At 31.3% G+C, this 20,409-nt stretch overlaps 1 protein-coding gene and 1 long non-coding RNA gene across 2 annotated transcripts; both read left to right on the forward strand.

Annotated features, from left to right (window-relative positions):
* Positions 1-2,531: 2,531 nt before the first annotated feature.
* LOC134263069 (sushi, nidogen and EGF-like domain-containing protein 1) lies at positions 2,532-20,382 on the forward strand (the record flags this gene model as incomplete). Its single annotated transcript, XM_062745373.1, has 12 exons — positions 2,532-2,738; positions 2,863-3,003; positions 3,152-3,287; positions 3,372-3,521; positions 4,442-4,584; positions 4,702-4,786; positions 10,578-10,582; positions 12,936-13,007; positions 13,247-13,287; positions 13,390-13,498; positions 15,280-15,389; positions 20,269-20,382. Coding segments are annotated over exons 1-12 (1,267 nt in total), but the record flags the coding sequence as incomplete, so codon positions are not given.
* On the forward strand, positions 15,710-18,749 carry LOC134263070 (uncharacterized). Its single transcript, XR_009991175.1, has 3 exons — positions 15,710-16,422; positions 17,874-17,951; positions 18,302-18,749. It is a non-coding gene; the product is annotated as an uncharacterized LOC134263070 (long non-coding RNA).
* Positions 20,383-20,409: the final 27 nt, after the last annotated feature.

The raw sequence follows: 20,409 nt of genomic DNA on the forward strand, positions 1-20,409 counted from the left end.
AATATTGAGTATTTAATTTTAGATTTGATAAGAAAAGAAAACTACATGTATATATTTTTTCTTATGAGGCTGTTGTTTTATATACTTTAGAAATAAAAATCTTCTCCTAACTTACTTATTTCACAACTTTATTTTTAAAAATATTCTATATTACATTTGTGTAAATATACAGTCCCTAAAACTAAAAATTAAATATAATACATGTAATCTCGAGTTATTAAAAGATTATAAGAAATCCTTGCTCCAAGTAAACAAAACAACAGGGAGCCTGCAAATTCAGAATACACAAGGGGGCGGAGCTATCATGTCACTCAGAACCTTTGTCAAACATGAGTGAACAAAGCAGTCCCAGAAAGCAGTCCCAGGGGCAGCTGGGACTACTGGGACTGCCTTTCATAGCAGTCCCATAGCGGTACAGAGTATTCCCACAGCGGTCGCAGAGCAGTCCCACAGCGGCCCCAGAGCAGTCCCAAAGCAGTCCCAGGGACTGTTTTCTGGGACTGCTTTGGTGTCAGGTTGGGCCTGGTCGGTACTGTACTTGTAATTCACCTACTTATAATTTACAATAATTTTTAGCGTTTAGAGCTCATTTAATTTCATATCAACGGCATAAACTGTTATCAAAATCAAATTTATCATTTCTCAGAGATCGGTAAGGTAGATAAACATAAAATACGGGGAGGTAACGAACGAGACAGCGGAGCAAACACGGACTTCCAGAAAATCCGTGTTTGGATCAGCTACCATGGATGAGTGTACAACCACAGTGACTGCTGATCAAACTTCATATCAACCGGATGACTTTTATGGTCAGTTAACTTTTGGTTCAAACTTTATCAAATTGTTAACATCAAAATCCATTTGTAATTACTGGCCAGAAAAAATATCTTCTTAGAGATTGGTTAGGATTGATTCAATATATGAGAATGGTTGTATATTTGCAGTATGTAGAAATATTCTGAAAACAAAAGACGTAATATTTTTATATATCTTAATTTGTTTTGTTTGTTACGGGTTTTCTTCTTGGCTTTTTATATTAGGTAAGTATAATATATACAGACACATACACGTATTTTGTCTAAATTGATAATCTATTGATAAACATAACCAAAATTAAAAGGTTATCAATGTTTCTTTCCGAAAAAGTTAAAGAACGTTTTTAATCTTATATGTAATATATATTAAACAATATACAAAGTTTACTTAATGTGATTAAGCGTTTTTTAAGTCTAGAAATATATACTTGGAATGAAATTACGGGGAATGATTGGCTCAAACCTTTAAGTGGTTTGTACCCTTTTAAACAAAATTTCCCTTTCATGTTCTGTCAGTGATAAGACTTTTGATTTATCATGATTCGTACAGTTCATTGTCATTCTAACGAAAGTGAAATAATAAGTAAATGATAAAGTAATAATTAAGACACTTATTCTAAAAACTTGTATGTATTTTGTTTCTTTTATTAAGCAAAACTTTTCTATTTTATAAAATGATAAAAGGCATGAGCCATTTTGTTAAAGCATTGATTTCCCTTTCTCAAAAATGCTTTGATGCAATCATGTAAAAAAAATTATTTAACCCTATGGTTGCATAAAAAAGGCGAAAATATGAATAAGACTCAGGAATCACATTTTTAAAGTAAGACTGTGAAATTTTATATGGACGGATATGCATAAATAACTCTTTGGCCGCGTTCTTTTAAAAACCTTTAAAAAATAATGAAAAATAACCAAATCCATTGTTGCCAAATAAGGTATAAGTGCTAATTTCCAAAAAAGAAAAATTAATAAACTTAATAAAAAAACAGTAAAATAACTAAGTTTGACAAATTCATCTAATTCTACTCAAACAATTTGTTTTTATCAACATTGAATCAGATCAGTTCATGGTAACCTGACATTCAGATTACAAGTACAAGTGGGCATTTCTTTGAATCTTCCTTGTTCCTTGTTTCAAAGAAAAAATCACATCAACGAATGTAAATAATTTATTATCAGTTTTCTGTCTTTACTGGACTTCGATTGAGTGTTTTAAAAAAGCACCATAGTATAAATAAGGGTAGAAATTTAAGAAATTTAGTGAGTTAACAAAATGCAACGCAAGGCTTTACTTCTCTTCTTCTTCGGTTTGCAATTACTGTATGTAACAAAGGCTGACCGCTTTAGGGGAGGCACAATAAGTTGGAAATCAACAGGAAATGGATATGAGGCGTGTCTTGCTATATATATCATTGACCTTAACGTCTTGTACTTTTGTGTCTTTTGTGCATGTTTTTTTTTTTCTTTTTTATGAAAAAAATCAAGGATTTATAAATTTATATATTTCGGTACATTTTCAACATGTGAACTTTTACTTCTGAATTCTATATAAGAAAAACGTAATTTTTAAAGAATCAAATTTTCACACAATAAATAATACTAAAGGTTTGAATTTTTATTTTTTTATTTTTATTTTTTTTTTTATTTTTCATTACTATTTTTTTTTTGGTTACAGGTTCAGTTTTCCTTTCGACTTGGTTGGAGATATGGAGCGGGGCCAGGATGCAATACTTCTCGTATAGGACAACTTGTAACTGGAATGAGTACAACGTATTGGCGATGTACGTCTGGATGTACTCCAGCTGTGAACCTCCACAATGTCAATAATATATGCACTGGTGCTAGTGTGTCTGGAAACTGGGAACAAGGGGAGAGAACCTTTACATATACATTTCCAGGACCAGGTCCATTCAAAGTTGAGTAAGTCTTTATTTACCTATTCATCATTTAAATTAATATATCTTACAAAATGATAAGACGAAGATATATTGAACAAATAATTATGATGGTTTTAATTGATTTTGATTAATTTCATATTCTTTAGGTTCACTGGTGGTGCATGGGTGACATTAAGTAATCGAGCCGGGGGAAGTTGGTCTATTGGAACAATAGTTAATTTAAAACAAAGAAGTGATACTCATAAGCCAAATACTAGCCCAATTACAACAGGAAAACCTATGTATATGTATGTACACACTAACAAAATCAAAACTAGAAAATATATGGACATAATGTCTTTAATAATAGTTTTCTTTGGATAGTTGTAATTTTCAAACTTTTTTTGATCATTGCTAATTTTATATTTAAATGAATTGCGTTATTTGCGTCACCAGAGTACAATATAACTGTCAAAGTGACATTCGAATCCCTGTTGCTGATGCCGATGGCGATGACATTCGATGTCGCTGGTCAACTGGAACAGAATGTGCCTCAATATGTAATGCACTGCCTGCTGCTACTATCGATAGTGTAAGATATAACATTTGATAGTTTGCATGTGTCATTTACCTTCCTATGAATGCAATAATTTTAGGTATACTACTTTTACAACAGAGAACCTGCACTATTAAGTTTCCATCTAATCACACACAAAATGGGATCTTTGCTGTAGCTGTTACAATGGAAGATTTCCCTAAATCGACGATATCTATTGGTAGTACTGCTTACGGAACGAATACCCGAATATCTTCCGTTACATTACAGGTAAGCAGTATCAAATTTTAACTCATAAAATGATTTTTTTTTCCCTCTGTGATTAACAAAAACGAAATTATTCGAGCAAACACTTGTCAATTAGACAGCAAAATTCAGTGTTAGCAAATGTAATTATTTTAGATCCGATATATTGTGCTTCTACAACAAAGCCTTTTTATGGATCCAATATCCATTCGTTCAAGATGTAAAGTTTTTTTATTTTCACGGCAAAGATTTTATGCATTTGTAGACATATTGATATTAAGATTTCATGCATTTTGGGGGGTATTTCTTGTAATTTTTGTATATAACAATGTATATATATTCTGAAAGCAAGCATTGTGTTGTTTCTGAAATTGGTTATAAAAATTTCATTTCAGTTGCCATGGCAACAAATTACACCATAACCATGCTGGAATTTCCATTTATTAAATAATGAGTTTTATTATAGTTTTTTTGCTAAGTTTAATATATCAAAAACATTTTATTGGTGTGTTGAAAATTATGAACATGTTGTACATTTTTATTTCAATTCAATTTTAAGAATGTTTGGGGGGGTTGGTTTGGGTTGGGGTGTAAACACCAGAATTCATCATTTTGATATATAACATGTTTCCCCCGCATTTATATCGATAATGGCAAAATCGCTCAAATAGAGCGCAAAGTTTCACTCAAGCTAGTAAAAAACTCGTACAGCCTATAAAAACATTTTCTGTATATTATTTAACCATATTTATTTTCTCTTTCCAATGGTACAAGATTTATTCTGATATTTCCAGCATTAACAAATTTATGAATGTTTTTCACATTTTACCTGTCTTTCAAGTCAGAAGCGTGGAAATGCATAATGCTATGTCATGTAAGGGGTTAAATACCGGAAAAAGAATTTCATGACATATTTGTATTTAAATAGCAGTGATTTCTTTCAGTTTCTAATTAAAACGCCTCCACTGTCCGGGAGATGCAACGACAAACCAGTGTTTGTCAGCCCCACCCCCGCTGCTGGAACAACCTTACAGACAAACATATTACAAACCTTCCACGTGTCCTTTTATGCTTCGGATAGTAGAAGGTGAATATTATTAAGAAATAAACAACAATGTCAAAAGGTTCTCTGGGAAATGAACATAGTTGATCACGTGATCAAATTCTGTGAAACCTAATGTTGGAATGTTTTAATCCATAACAGAATTACAAAGATGGACATCACTTCACCTGCCGGTATGACCTATACTTCACTACAGTCTGTCTCCTCCAGACCTGGAACATACTTTGTCAGCACTGTAGCAACCTCTAATGATAAAACGCCGCTTAATGATACAAATAGCATTAAGCGTTGCAATTGCAACGCTTAATGCCATAAATTATTGCATTAATAGCTGACATCATCAACCGCTAATGCTAAATCGCCGCTTAATGACAGAATTATATCATAAAGCGTCACTAATGCAGTGCAACACCGACGCTTAATGAAACAAGCAAATATCGACATATTCGACGCTTAATGATACACACTAGTGTATCATTAAGCGTTGCAGTTGCAACTCTTAATGATAGAAAATTTAGAAATCGCTTGTAATATCTAAGAGAAACACACATCAACATTTCCTGAACAATAAGATATCACTTGTCAAAATATTTATAAATGCCCTTGTGCTATATAAATGGTAATTATTGAAGTTTTACTGTATTTTCTATCTAGTCAAGGGAACGTCTTTAAGCTCCGGATGAGACAGTCAGATAGCTGGAAGAAAGAGATACAAACAAAGGGATAAATTATATATACACAAATCATTTTAAAAGGACCATTTTTTTTTACTGAAAATACGGAAGCAAACAAGCTATTAAATTCCTTTTAATTTGATAAATTATTTTAATAGTCAACCTAAAATATATCGAATATATTTGGATATTCCGAACTTTGTATTTTAAATTTGATACAGCTTAACACATGTCACTATTAACATTTCAGATATACGTATCGAGAAATAAATTTACAATTTTCACTATAATTGTATTTTTAATCTGCCTCGTTTCTCCAAATTTCGAAAAAGAGAGACATCAATATTGACAATTTATGTTTAAGTATATAAAACACAAAGAATACAAATGAATGCAATACATTAAATAATATATTATTTTGAGAAGGAGGTTCATTTATTCATTATTTGTTATCACTTTTACTTGAATACATTACTGTGGCATGATTATTTTAGAATCAATTTTGAAAAATAGTACAAGTATATAATTATCAAATTATAAAAAAAAACGTGTCGAATGAAGTTGATGAAGCTGATTTTTTTAAGATTCTTAATGACGCATACTTCATTTTGTAGTATATTTGCCTGTCCGTCTGTCTGTAAACAATTTTTCAAAATGCTACTCCTCCTGCAGTTTTGGTCTGATTTCAATATAACTTGGTACACAAGTAAACTTCACTAAGATACTTATTTTCTGTATGTATTTTTGATTTCTGTGAAAGGTGTTTGCCTTAGGTACTAAAAATTGAAATAAAATGCTACTTATCCAACATTTTTTGTCTGATTTCAAAATAACTTAGCTCACATGTAGACTACACTTAAATATATCGGATTTTAATTTCGATGAACGGTGTTGCCGTGGTTACTAAAATAGAAATGTCCGTGAAATACCTTCAAAATGCTAATCCTCCTACAGTTTTAGTCAGATTGCAATAAAATTTGGCATGCAAGTAGACTATATTGGCATACACTATTATCAGTTTCGTGTTTTTTTGATTTTGTTAATTGATGTTGCCATGGTAACTAAAATTGAAAATTCTGAAAAATTTTATTGAAAGCTATTACTGCAGTTGTAGTTTTATTGCAATCTTGCCACAAAAATAGACTTAATTAAGGACCGTCATTTTATTTTTTGCTTTTGTTAAGTTTTAAGCCCTAACTGCTACTTTTTTCTTCCTTTATTAGAAGGAAGTACAAACGAGTAGAGCTACAGTCTCGACATAGATTTTTTTTTCTTTCGATATATTTAAAGACTAAGCTTACATCTGTCTAATATTAAAATGAAATAGATTTAAATGAATAGTTCTTTTTTCGGTACAAAAGAAACCCTCTCTATTAATGCATGTACTAGTATTCATTTCTTGTACATTATTCTTTTAGAGAAGTGGTCCTGTTCCTAAAATAAATTTTGGAACCTTTTTCTGAATCTTAACCTTGAAATATATTGAAATATTAAGAATAGGAATCAACACATAATTACATCAAAGTTTCAAAGTCTCAACTATTGTTAATTAAGTTCCAAAGTTTTCACTGTAGTAAATCAAAGCTCCTACGTTTTCACTATTAATAGTAAATATAAGTTTCTAAATGTTTATTTTGGTACTATTGTTAACTAAAGTAAACACTAAAAATTTTTTTTACGGATATGTTCTTTTTTACGTGAAAAAAAACCCTATAAATTTCAGTCTGTCGTCCAATGTAACATCACCGACTTTCTCATCAAAATAAAAAAAAAACCGATCAAACTACGCTGTAGTTTAATGGAAGTTTTCAATTTAAGGAGAAGTAATGAGACAAAGTATGTTAGTAAGCGTCGGGATGGGATGGGGTGGGGGTTATTTACATTTATAAATATTTTATGTTGGTAAAGGTAGGATTCCTCTCACATTTTTTGTATTTTAAAATTAATGAAATTTTCACAGAATCAAGAAGACAATATCAGTTAGTGAAAGTATTAGTGAGATTTACTTTGACCGTTTAATATTAGAGGCAAAGTCAGGTCAAGGTCATTACCTTTTTCCTGGACATTAAGGTCAAACGACACGTTCCTTAATAATATGTTTTGTATCTCTTGGAAAAAAATAAAAATACTCATATTTGGCATTCTCCTCTGATTTCTATATTGTAATCAAAAATGTTTTTAAATATAGGTACACCAAAAAATGGTGAGATAGGCCGTTCAGAAGATTACCCATAAGAGTCATATAAGAAATATGAACCTTTGGTATCTTGTCCAAATGGCTGGTAAGGTACCCTTATTTTTGCGAGGAATCTTGTTTAAGTACCTATACTTCAATGACAATCTCTTAGAAAAATTATATATTTTTGAGGAACGTGTCGTCTGATCTTAACATTAAAACCAGAAGTCTCTGTCGAGACTGTAGCTCTACTGGTTTGTACTTATAACAAAGGATGAGAAAAGAAGCCATTGCCATCAGACCAAAACTGTAAAAGGAGTAGCTTTTAAAGGAATTTCACAGACATTTCTATTTTTACTAATAATGGCAACCTTGTTTAATCAAAATCAAAAACCGATGCACTATTTCATGTATCTTAGTGTAGTCTACTTGTGTGCCAAGTTATAATGAATTCAGATCAAAACTGTAGGAGGAGTAGCATTTTAAAGAAATGTCACAGAAAATTCTACTTTTAGTAACCATGGCAACACTGTTCATCGAAATCAAAAACCGATAACATATCCTATGTATCTTAATGTAGTCTATTTGTGTGCCAAGTTATATTGAAATCAGATCAAAACTGTATAAGGAGTAGCGTTTTAAAGGAATTTCACATAAAAATCTTTTTTTAGTAACCATGGCAACACCGTTCATCAAAACCAAAAACCGATGCATTATTTTATTTATCTTAGTGTAGTCTACCTGTGTGCCAGGTAATATTGAAATCAGATCAAAACTGTAGGAGGAGTAGCATTTTAAAGGAATTTCACAAAAAAACTATTTTTAGTCACCATGGCAACATGGAAAATGAAAAACCGATGCATTAATTTATGTATCTTAGTGTAGTCTACTTGTGTGCCAAGTTATAATGAATTCAGATCAAAACTGTAGGAGGAGTAGCATTTTAAAGAAATGTCACAGAAAATTCTACTTTTAGTAACCATGGCAACACCGTGCATCGAAATCAAAAACCCATGCACTATTTTATGTATCTTAGTGTAGTCTACTTGTGTGCCAAGTTATATTAAAAATCAGACCACAACTGTAAAATGGAGTAACGTTTTTAAAAATTGTGTACAGACAGACGGACAGCTTGACTATCGCATATTAAGCTCTTCTGGTCTCTGACCAGTAGAACTAAAAAAAATTACTGTTTCCAATAATGCGATCTCTACTTGTAGTTCAAAAGACTAGTTTTTTTTTTTATTTCTGCATAAAAAGATACTAACATATAGGGCCTGTAAGATAATATTACCAAATTGACAAGGATAATTTAAATAAAATGGATATTTGCTAATCCGAATTTCCTCTATTTTTCTTATTTTTTTTAAGGATTTAGTAGCTATTTTTATATGCTTCCTACATTTTAATTTTTCCAATTTTCACATATAGTAACGTTGTCAAATAAAGGTACAAAATAATACAAAAAATAATAGTTTTTATCGTTTACTAAGAGAGAAATAATTAACACTCTTTACGGATATTTGGAAATCCGAGTTTCCTCTATTTTTCTTAATTTCTTTTAGGATTTATTAGTTATTTTTATATGCTTCCTACATTTTAATTTTTCCAATTTTCACATATAGTAATGTTGTCACATAAAGGTACAAAATGATTCAAAAACTAATAGTTTTGATTGTTTACTAAGAGAGAAATAACACTTTTTACGGATTTTGGGCTCAAATCTGTACTTAGATTTGAAGCATTTAGTTCTAGTATGTGTAGAAAAATCTTATTTATTTGATATATTTTGAAACTTTAGTCCCTTATTATTGATTTAACTTACATTTGAAAATTTCGTCTAGTCTTAAAGTTTGATTGCGTAAAAAATATAACTAAATTCAATGTTCTATAATAATTTTGAGGGGAAGAAAAAGAAGATATTTTCATAGGCCACCATTCCGCCAAAAATATAGTCCCTGCTAGTTTTCAAACGCAGTTTACTATTTCTATTTCAAGTTGTATAATTGTGATGAGGAGAGAAAAATGTGGTCTTTTAAATCCTTACATGAAGGATATGGAGATAACGAACAGTATTCAATCTCAAAGTCTAAATACATAAGACATATCAACAAATATACTTTGAATATTCCATCTAGTCAGAAACCAGAGAAGAATCCTACTTAAGTTAAATATTTCTTTAATGTTTTTGGGAAGATTAGGAATTTTTTATTCTCCATTTTTTGAGGCCCTCCCCTTTACTTGGAAATTTTTGCCACAGACTTTCTTTATATGCAACCTACGTTTCTTTTTATCATCTAAATTACATGTGCTACCCAGGGTCTTAAAGGCAGAGATTTTAAGCACCGCCTTAAGAAATACCTGGTCTGGGTTAGCCCTGTCAATCAAGTGCGTGAAGGTCCATCATTGGATGCTGAAACTTGATTGACATTTACTTACTGGTCTCTGTGTATACCCTGTACACCTTGTTTGGAACTCGTGGTGACCTTCTAATTAACTTTTGATCCTGTGATGTTTAATGAACATGGTATACAAAAACTGTTTTACTATGAATATTTTTATGTTGATAATATATGAATGAAATATACCTTCAGTATTTAATAGGATTATAATATGATATGCATTTTTTTCAAAAATTAATCTTTGGTACATAATAATTTTTTTTCAAATAAAGTTTTTATATTAATGTAAATATGCTGTATGGTAAATCTAAGTGGAAATGTTATTGATAAAGTTCAGAGCAGCACTGTGTGAAGTAATTTTAAAAAAAATGATTCTAATCATGGGTCACTTATAGATATTTTTCTTTTTTAATCAAATAGAATTTACAAGCAATCTTTTAGCATGCTCATGGTCACAAAGCTTTATTAAGGTTAGGATAAATCTAGAAATCTTTTTTCAGTGAAATGTGGTTAACACGACTCTCTTTTCATTTACTTAAAAGATGGGATGCATGAGTCTAATTTGTTTGTTACAAGAGTTGTTTTTTTAATTAACATATACACTAACATCTAAAACAATCTGTTTTAATATTTGAATTTATTACTATGCTATCATAATTTTTTAAATGGGTAGGGGTGATTTCAAACAGTCAAAAATAAATCAATATTTAATTGAAAAACCCTTCTACTACTAATTTTAAAATTGTCTCGAAATCCCCAACACAGGTAAGGTTTGACACCTGGGGTATTTCACTGTGTATTAAATCACTTCCTGTGTATAGGGATTATGAGACAGATGACCACAGATAGACTGCTAGCCCCCAAGGCATTTACACCTGTACAAAATAAGCCCCTCCCTCACCTGGAATTTACCACCCGGTAAAAAATCTCTGCCTTTAAAGTAACTATTTCCAATCAAAGTATTTTTTATAACGATAAAAAAAAAATGAAAATTAAATAAATGTCATTGCAATTAAAACTCTAACTCGTGCTAATTTTTGCCAACTAGACAGCACACAGAAAGACTTCTGTGTTTCTTTCTTTCCTTGCATTTGTGCTACTTTATATTAATAGAATCAGATGAGCTAGTGGCCAAGTGAAATCGATTTCAAATTTAATTATGTAGCACCAAGAATGCCATGCCTTAAATACCAAAAGTCCAAGTATATCAAAGCATTGTACTTTATGTTTGGAATAATTAGAAACAATAATTTCTTATATTTTTCAAAAGTGGTTAATTCTATTCGTAACTAGAAAGATTTCAGTCTGTCTCCACTGCAATTGTCAGTAAATAATGATCTATTTCGGTATACATGTACTATTAATACTCACCTGTTAGTCGGTTCTGCTTATAAGTCTGAAATTTAAACAGTTTTAAAAAAAAATACTACAGAAAACTATATAGTTTTCTATAGTTTAATAAAATTAATTAGAGAAGCAAAGTAAAAACTTTGGAACTTTGATTTGCTATAGTGAAAACTTTGGAACATCGCAAACCACGGTCAAAATGTACGATCCTCTCCCATTCTGACCGTAGTTGCATGAGACGATAATATTTTCATTAAAGTATTAACCAATGCAAGTAAAGCATAGTCGGACCTTTCATGCGACCTTTCAATACCCATTCGCAGTGAACAAAATACTTCTGATGAATACTAGTATTAATGAAGAGGGTCTTGTACCGAATAAAGAACTACTAATTTAAATCTATTTCATTTTAATATTAGTCAGATTTAAACTTAGTCTTAGAAGAAAAAAAATATACTACAAATGAAATATGCGACATTTAGAATTAAAAAAAAGCCTCCTCAACCTCAGTCAATATGAATATCGCAATTTGATATATATTAGAATTCAAATTTGATTCTAAAATAATCATGCAACAGTGATGTATTCAAGTAACACTGCTCACAAAAAAGCATAAATGAACCTTTTTCTCAACACAATATATATTATTCTATGTATTACTTGTATTCTTTGTTATATATCCTTAAACATAAGTTGTCAATATTGATGTCCCTCTTTTTCGGAATTTAGAGAAACGAAGCAGATTAAAAATACAGTAGTTTAAATCTCGATACGTATATCTGAAACGTTAACAGTGATATGTGTTAAGCTGTATCAAATCTAAAATACAAGGTTTCGATAAAAATATTCAAATAAAATATATATATATTTCAGGTTAACTATTAAAATCATTGTATCAATTTAAAAGGAATTTAATTGCTTGTTTGCTTCTGTATTTTCACTAAAAAAAGTGGTTCTTTTATAGGATTTGAATATCATTTAATTTATCCCTTTGTTTGTATCTCTTTCTTCCAGCTATCTGGCTGTCTGTCTCTTAAACATCCGGGGCTTAAAGACGTTCCCTTGACTAGATAGATTGATTGATTGATTGATTGTATACTGTTTAACATCCCTCTCCAGAATATTTCACTGATATGGACACGTCACCATTGCCGGTGAAGGGCTGCAAATTTAGGCCTATGCTCGGCACTCAGGGCCTTTGAGCAGGGAGGGATCTTTATCGTGCCACACCTGCTGTGACACGGGGCCTCGGTTAATACGGTCTCATTAGAAGGACCGCCCCATTTAGTCGCTTTTTACGACAAGCAAGGAGGTACTGAGGACCTATTCTAATTCGGATCCCCACGGGATGACTAGATAGAAAAACACAGTAAAACTTCAATAATTACCATTTATATAGCACAAGGGCATATATAAATAGTTTGACAAGTGATATCTCATTGTTCAGGAAAGGTGGATGTGTGTTTCTCTTAGATATTACAAGCGATTTCTAAATTTTCTATCATTAAGGGTTGCAACTGCAACGCTTAATGATACACTCGTGTGTTTCATTAAGCGTCGAATATGTCGATATTTGCTTGTTTCATTAAGCGTCGGTGTTGCACTGCATTTGTGACGCTTAATGATATAATTCTGTCATTAAGCGGCGATTTAGCATTAGCGGTTGACAATGTCATCTATTAATGCAATAATTTATGGCATTAAGCGTTGCAATTGCAACGCTTAATGCTGTTTGTATCATTAAGCGGCGTTTTATCATTAGAGGTTGCTACACAGCACTTCCTGGATACCTCAGCAGAACCAAGTAGGATCTCATATTGTTTGTGCTCTAGCCGAAGACACGTTTGGGTATAAAGCTTCAATTAGTAGTTTACATCTGTCTCTAATATATGATTAAATATTTAAAACAAAAATGAATAATTTAAAAAAACTGGGTATTTTCTGGGCATTTAAGTATAAGATTCATCTTTCAATTATTTTTGTTTAAATTATCTCTTTCTTTAAATTGGCTAAATATGTTTTCTTCATAAATAAAGACATTTAAATCAGATAAGAAAATCAATAAAAGGTTTTTTGAAATTTGGCAGGAAAACCAGCGAATCAAGGTGCCTGAATATCAAGGTACATGGTAAGTATATTTAGAACAATCTTTTTCGTCAAACATTTCAAAAGAAATTCTAAAGTTCTTGATAATGTATTATATGTATGATTGCACGTGTATCAATCTTAGACGTGAGTCCGTGTGTGAGTTCTCCTTGTACAAATGGCGGCACGTGTATACGACAGAGAATCACTCAGAATTACAGGTGTTACTGTTTACCTGGCTACACGGGACACAGGTGTCAAACAGGTATTTATTTAAAAGAAAATACACAATTGTCAACTTATTATCTTAATTACGATTCTAAAATGACAAAAGAAACATAATCATCATCCGAGATGCTAAAATTGGGGAGAGTTTTGTCCTTGATCGAATGATATAGATTTATAAACCATAGCATCATAAATATTTCTGTTATTAAAAGTAAAAAGAAAACTAAGGATTCTATTTGGATAAAGTGAAAATTTTTGAAAAGGGATATTTATGTGGAGTTTATTATTGTTACCCCAAAAGAAAATTTGAAAAAAAAACATGGAGCATTGAAAAAATAATAAAATCAGTTCAGAAAGTGTATTGAATAATTTTAGGAATGTGCTTATTTAACAACGTTTTGAATTGTATTTTGTACTTGGTACCTTGACTCCCCTTGATAGTTTCTAGAATATTTGTAGACATTTCTTTGATATTTGTTTTTATAAATTCGTTCCATACTCTCATCATGATCAAGTTAACTTTTCAGTTTTTTTTTTACAAATACATCTGTTCTTTACAGCTAGCAACTACATATTTCGAAATGTTTCTATTACAGTTAACTTTTATTCGGCCTTATTTAACTTGCAAAAATATAAATCGTGGCGAAACAATCATCTGTGAATTCTTTTAAGGTTGCTAAATAAATGGCTGCGGTTTGATTTAGAATTGTTCATTTGCAAATAAAGAATAGTGAAAAAAATTGATTTTTTTTTACAGTTTATTTAAGAAATAAACAACGTTATTTAGTGAACATGGCGTTATGAATAGCAATTGCTCTGCTGGCATATTCCATGATGCGCGCTAGCGCATCATGGAAAATATGCCAGCAGAGCTATTGCTATTCATTACGCCATGTCCACTAAATAATCGTTGTTTATTACTTATATTTGCATTCTTTGATGTTTTCAAAAATATCAGAGGAAATCTTGAGTTATATAAGGACGCAGCTTCTTCTGTCTTCAGTAAAGAAAACCTTTAATACAGCTTTAATTTCAGTACACCTGATCAATACTCCTTTTCTCTAATAAATCACAAACAATTTATAAACTATTTCCCTCTCAAACACAGTTATCTGGATACAAGCAGTGCCGTCATAACATTCTCTTAATTTTTGTTTTGATGCAGTCGTGACGTCATCGATCAACGTTATTGAAATCATCTGACAAAAATAAGTAATTTAACACTATGATAAAAATGAGTATGCGTGTATTATGATTATTACTCCAGTATGCTTTTTTGTGATTTTTTTTTTTTTTTTTTGTATTTTTCTTATTTTTTTTTTCTTGAAAAAGATATAGGCCCCTAGATCTAGATCTTTTTCTGAATGTTATTACCCAAGTGTGAAGAGTTATCGTTCTTTGTACAAGTATTCATGGTACGTAAAAATAAAAATATGGAGTTCTATTTAATTTTTAAATGGTTTTATATTACAATTAAATACATTTACCAAAATTAAATTTTTAAAAATATCAAACAGCAATTTTAAATTGTTCTGAATTCCTTTTTTTCCAAAAAATATTATTAAAAACTTATTTTTAGTGCTTTTACGAAACACTTCATATATATACTTCTCAACGCGTCTTACAATTGTAGTTGAACTTGTTCTACACGAATGAGCTAGAGCAATTGCACTCATAGCTGAAGCAGGTGCGTCTATAGTTGTATGAACGCAGTTGCTCGCTGCATGTTCATAGTGGGAGAGAGCAGTGGATATGCAAATATATACTTTAATACAATCATTCTTGTCGCTTGAATGTATATATTTAGATATGAATGTGCAAGTGGGCCTTGTCAGAATAGTGGGACTTGTCATGACCACGTTAATGATTTCACCTGTACTTGTAGGGGTGGCTTCACTGGACTGATGTGTCAGACAGGTACATGTCTCTTTGAATCATTACTATTTTATTTTAATGTATTTTGATATCTTAAGAGCGAGTCTACGAGAAAATCATGCAAAATTAAAAATTGGTTACACAAGTCACATTTTAAAAAGATGATTTTAAATACATAATTTTGAAGAGAGTGGACATATATAACTATTGTGAAAATTTTTTTAACAAAGGTGTCCTCCTAATCGAGATAGCCCCGAATCTATTTATAGCCCACTGGTAGGCTGGATTTTCAAGAAAAAAATAGCACTTTTATAAGCCCTTCAAAAAAATAAAATGAATCAATGATTTCGAAAAAATTTGTGTTTTATGTTGAATTAATAAGTATAACTTTTTGTTTATAGTTGAATTTTGTTTACCAGATCTTATTAATTTGGGAAATTCAAAAGGTTTTATAAGAGAAAATTCACTTGACTTTTTATATCTCTATGAGAAACGCAGTGCTGTGTTTGATAGAACGGGTGAACTTTTGTTTATAATTATCTATCTGATTTAATTAGTTATTTTACACAACATATTTCAAGGAATTTCTTGGATTTACAATGAATCTCGAGATATACACTTTTGAATCTCTTTATTTTTTACCGAATTATCGATCTTTTCGAACTCTTCAGTGCATGAAGAGTAAAAAAGTCATTATTTACATGGAGGAAAAATGGCAGCGATGTCGTCGGGTATGTGTGATTTTGGTGAAGATTGTGAAGAAACGGCGATATATTATTTGAACGGCAGTGTTAAACAAACCTTTCACCACCTCAAATATTTGGACTCTTAACTCTAAGGGTATAGATCTGCCCGAAAGTTATTTAATTCTATCCAGAGCGGGTATCGATGTAATCACATTAGCACAGCTAAACAAGAATCAGATGCGCGCTTGGTCTGTACTGGAAACGGAGCGAGAGATGTTGTGTACATCCCTTTCATGGTTTATCTAAAACGAAACAAGACTAAGGCATCACACCAGTTTTGAGCCGGGATTTTTGGTTGCGTCTACAGCTATCAGTCCCAATAGATGAAGGTAATAAGAAATTTGTCAAACTGACCAAGTTATGAAATAATATCCTTGAATTATTATACTTAAACTTGATTTTTTTCCTAAACAAGTCTTGAATATATATGATTCCTAAACTTGCTACTTATGTAGTTAAAAGTTTATGGCAACAAAATGACATAACAATAGGTTTAGCTGCAGCAGATCTATAGCTCTCTGAAAAAATACATATTATGACAATCCCAGAGAGCTATTGTGCTAGCTAGAATAATCTAACTCTGTCTTGGAACAAGCCCTCACCACAGTTCGAATTCGTCCCATATACTTGCAATGTAGCAAATCGGAGCGGATCCACTCCGAAATGATTTTGAAGAATATAAAAGGATTTGCACAGGAAATAACTACTAAATTAATCAAAACAAACCTTTTTGAGATTGCATATAATTATGCCTTTTATCCCAAAAAAATAATCCATATAAAGGCAAAAATCCAATAAATTTTGTGAACATTTTTCTGCCATGTTTACAATCGGAACTCTCTAGATTGTTCATAGTAAACAGTGGTAAATGCACTGATTACGAGTTATCACCCGTGTTTGCTACATTACGAATACACGGAACAAATTCTATTGTTAAACCGGGTCCGTAGGACATTTATCATGTTAACGATAGAAGATTCTATCTACTATTGTGCCACCCATTGAAAAAAATGGATATTCATTGCATACAAAATGTTGCACATAGTTCTGGATTAATTCTTCCAAATTCTTACCTCAGTCAGACAGTAGGGAGAGCTAAATTGTTCAAATCATGACCCCAGGGGGTTAGGCGGAGCCACAATGGGGAATCAAAGTTTTACATAGAAATACTGTATACAGGGAAATTTTCGCCCCCGTTTTATTTTCGCCCCTTTCGCCTTACCCTCATTTCGGCGAATTTAAAACGGGGCGAAATCAAAAAATACAATATCATTTCTTAAAGAAAACTATGATTGGGCGAATTTAAAAAGGGGCAAAATTGATTTCAAGTGTGAAAGGGCGAAAATAAGACGGGGCGAAAATAACCCTGTATACAGTATAAAGGAAAAAGCTTTAAAATTCTTCTTCTCAAGAACCACTGGGCCAGAAAAGATGAAACTTGTTTGAAATCATCCTGGGTTAGTGTAATTAGTCTAATTAGTCTAATTATGATCAGTGGGTTAGGGGGGTACCATTATGTATTACAAGGGGGAAATCTGGCAAAGAACAGAATGGTCAAAGCCATTCAGGTAACGATGTGGGCCGTGAGCCTCTTGTTTTTCTTTTGTTTTTTTTTTGTTCGCTGGAGTTGGTAAATTGACCAAATTATGCACGCCAAACAAGACACTTGATATTGGATTTGTCCCTTATTATATACAGGTCCATATTTGCCCTGCACCAGATTTGTATTTTTTGAACTTGAATACTGTTTGTTATTTCCATATATTTTCTTTTTACTTAGACATAGTTGAGCAGCTGACCTATTCAACCATTGCCTCAATACCTCCACTTAATCTTAGAGATTGCACTGAAGTCAACGGTATGATGTTTATGAATGGTTTCATTAAACTTTCAAACTATGGAAAATCATTAATAAGAAAAAAATCTTGTATCTTTAAGTCGCCGGAGTTTTTCAGGTGACATTTTTCTATTAAAATTTGTCTGTCATGTGTAGATTTTAAATTTTGCAATTCATGACCCCTGAGGGGGGTAGGGTGGGGGTGCACAATATAAATTTGCGAGGGGGGAGATATGGTTAAGAACAGCATCATAGCTAAAGTTCATGGCCAAAGGGTGAGCAATGTGGCCCATAGGCCTTTCTTTTTGTGATTACTAATAATTTTATATAAAGTTGAAATACATCATGAGAAGAATTTTCTACATTTTTAGATGTTAACAACAATGCTAATCCTGCTGAAGAAACTTCAGGCAGCAGAAGTTTGACAGTGTCCAAGCAATAGCCAATGAACTTACAGAATAAATGGCTGTGACTGAAACTCATTAAGTTCAATGTTTTTGTACCGTAGTTTTACTTATATTGTTTATATAAATAATACACGTACTCAGATGTGTATCCCTCATATAATTACATTTAATCCATTGACATTTATTAAAGTGGGAATTGATCAACTTCGAGGGTTTCAACAAACTATATCATTTTGTTGAGATGTTATTTCATTGATATACTGTAGTGTATTTTTCAATAGAACATTATAGAATGAAAGTACATCTTTTTGGAATTTTTTTTTTATTTGTTCTCAAACATGGTAAATGTACTGGGGTAAAATAATTTTTCAGAATGTTAATGTAGAATTTTGAATGTTTTTTTTTTCTTTTTCTATAAAACTTCCAATACAGTTTTATAGATTTACAGTTATATTGCATATAATATTACCTGTACTTGAATTTATTCCATTGTGGTTAAGTAAATCCATTCACATTGAAATGGTATGAAAATTGCATCAATTCCTGTTTTAATTTTTTAGCAATTGTGGCCTTATGCTTAAAAGGATTATTAGAAGTTTAAAATTATTAAATGTGGTTTTATAAGTACATTTCAACCCGATGTCTTCCAAAGTTCCAAACATACATATCTGTGGAGCTCATTACTTTATCAATCATCATACTCTCCTTCAACTATACTTACTGAAGATATTTGATATTCAAAGTATATTTAAATACAGATGTGTACATTATATTGTAATGGAATACTTTATATGCACCTGGATCCATAGATAAGGGTCGTACCGGTATATTGTTTTGTCCTATTTGTCTGTTTATCTGTTTGTCTGATTATCTGTTTTTCTGTTGTCAACTTTAACCTTTGCCATAACTTTTAACCTTGTGACCTTGACTTTGACCTATATATTAAAAATAACTTTTCAGAACTTTGTTGCCAAAGGGCGTATCGTGTTTCACAAACACATCTTAGTTTTATTGAATCATCTTTAAAAATATTAGTGAAGTTAACTCCCTCCAAACCCTTTGAGGTTTAAAAATAATTGTAAGAATGGTATATTAGTGTAATCTTTTCAGAATGTTGTAATTGAGGAAAAAATTAATATTTATTGTAGTATGTGTAGATTATTATGTTCATTTTACAAAATATGTAATAAATATTTAGATTTGAAACATTAAAGAATTAGGTCTAATATGGGCTGGAATTGGCCTTGTTGATTTAAAAATTGGTAAAAGTTTGTTTTCATCATAACTTTGTTATATTTTATTATCCGACAAATTCCAATTTCTGGTAAAAACACTATTAAATGAACCTTCAAGGAACAAAAAAAAATTTTCTCTCTTTACTGTGTATCAGGTTTTATGGCTCTTAGAATTAAGGCAAGAAAAATCTATTTTTAGAACATCTTGAGATAATTGGAGTTGTCTCCCGCTGAAAGTTTAACAAATTTAAAAGTTTTATAATGGAAATGATTAACACTGTTCATATGTGTATAAAATACACCATATCTTTTCCCAGAAATTTGTTTGTAATAAAGTAAAGCTGTAAAGGTAACTGGTATTTTTCATGTGTTTTATAACATTATGGCCATTTGCCAATGACAAACATAGATAGTGCTCATGTACACTATGCTGATCAGCAGATTTTGACCAAATTTACAGAAAAGTCTTACAATACCTTGAAATGAATAAATATAATAATGGGAAGTGAAATTGAGAACCTAACATGAATAGCCCCCTGCATGGTTTTCTCATAGACTCCCTCTTAATAACGTAGTAAGCTCAAAATATTGCCATTATCTTAATTGAACACAGTACATTTCTAACATTATGTCATGTTTATTATCTATTCACTTTCCTTTCTTAATAACATTTATTATTTTTTATTTACTTTCAAGATATTGACGAATGCCTAAGCGATCCGTGTCAAAACAATGGTTCGTGTACCGATCTTATCAACAGATTTCAGTGTTCCTGTATACCAGGGTTTACCAACACAGTATGCCATACAGGTAGCTACTTCTCTTTAAGTAAAAGGA

Source organism: Saccostrea cucullata, unplaced genomic scaffold (assembly GCF_032062105.1).
Source record: "Saccostrea cucullata isolate Sc308-1 unplaced genomic scaffold, CSIRO_AGI_Scuc_v1 ctg11989, whole genome shotgun sequence".
NCBI lineage: Eukaryota > Metazoa > Mollusca > Bivalvia > Ostreida > Ostreidae > Saccostrea > Saccostrea cuccullata.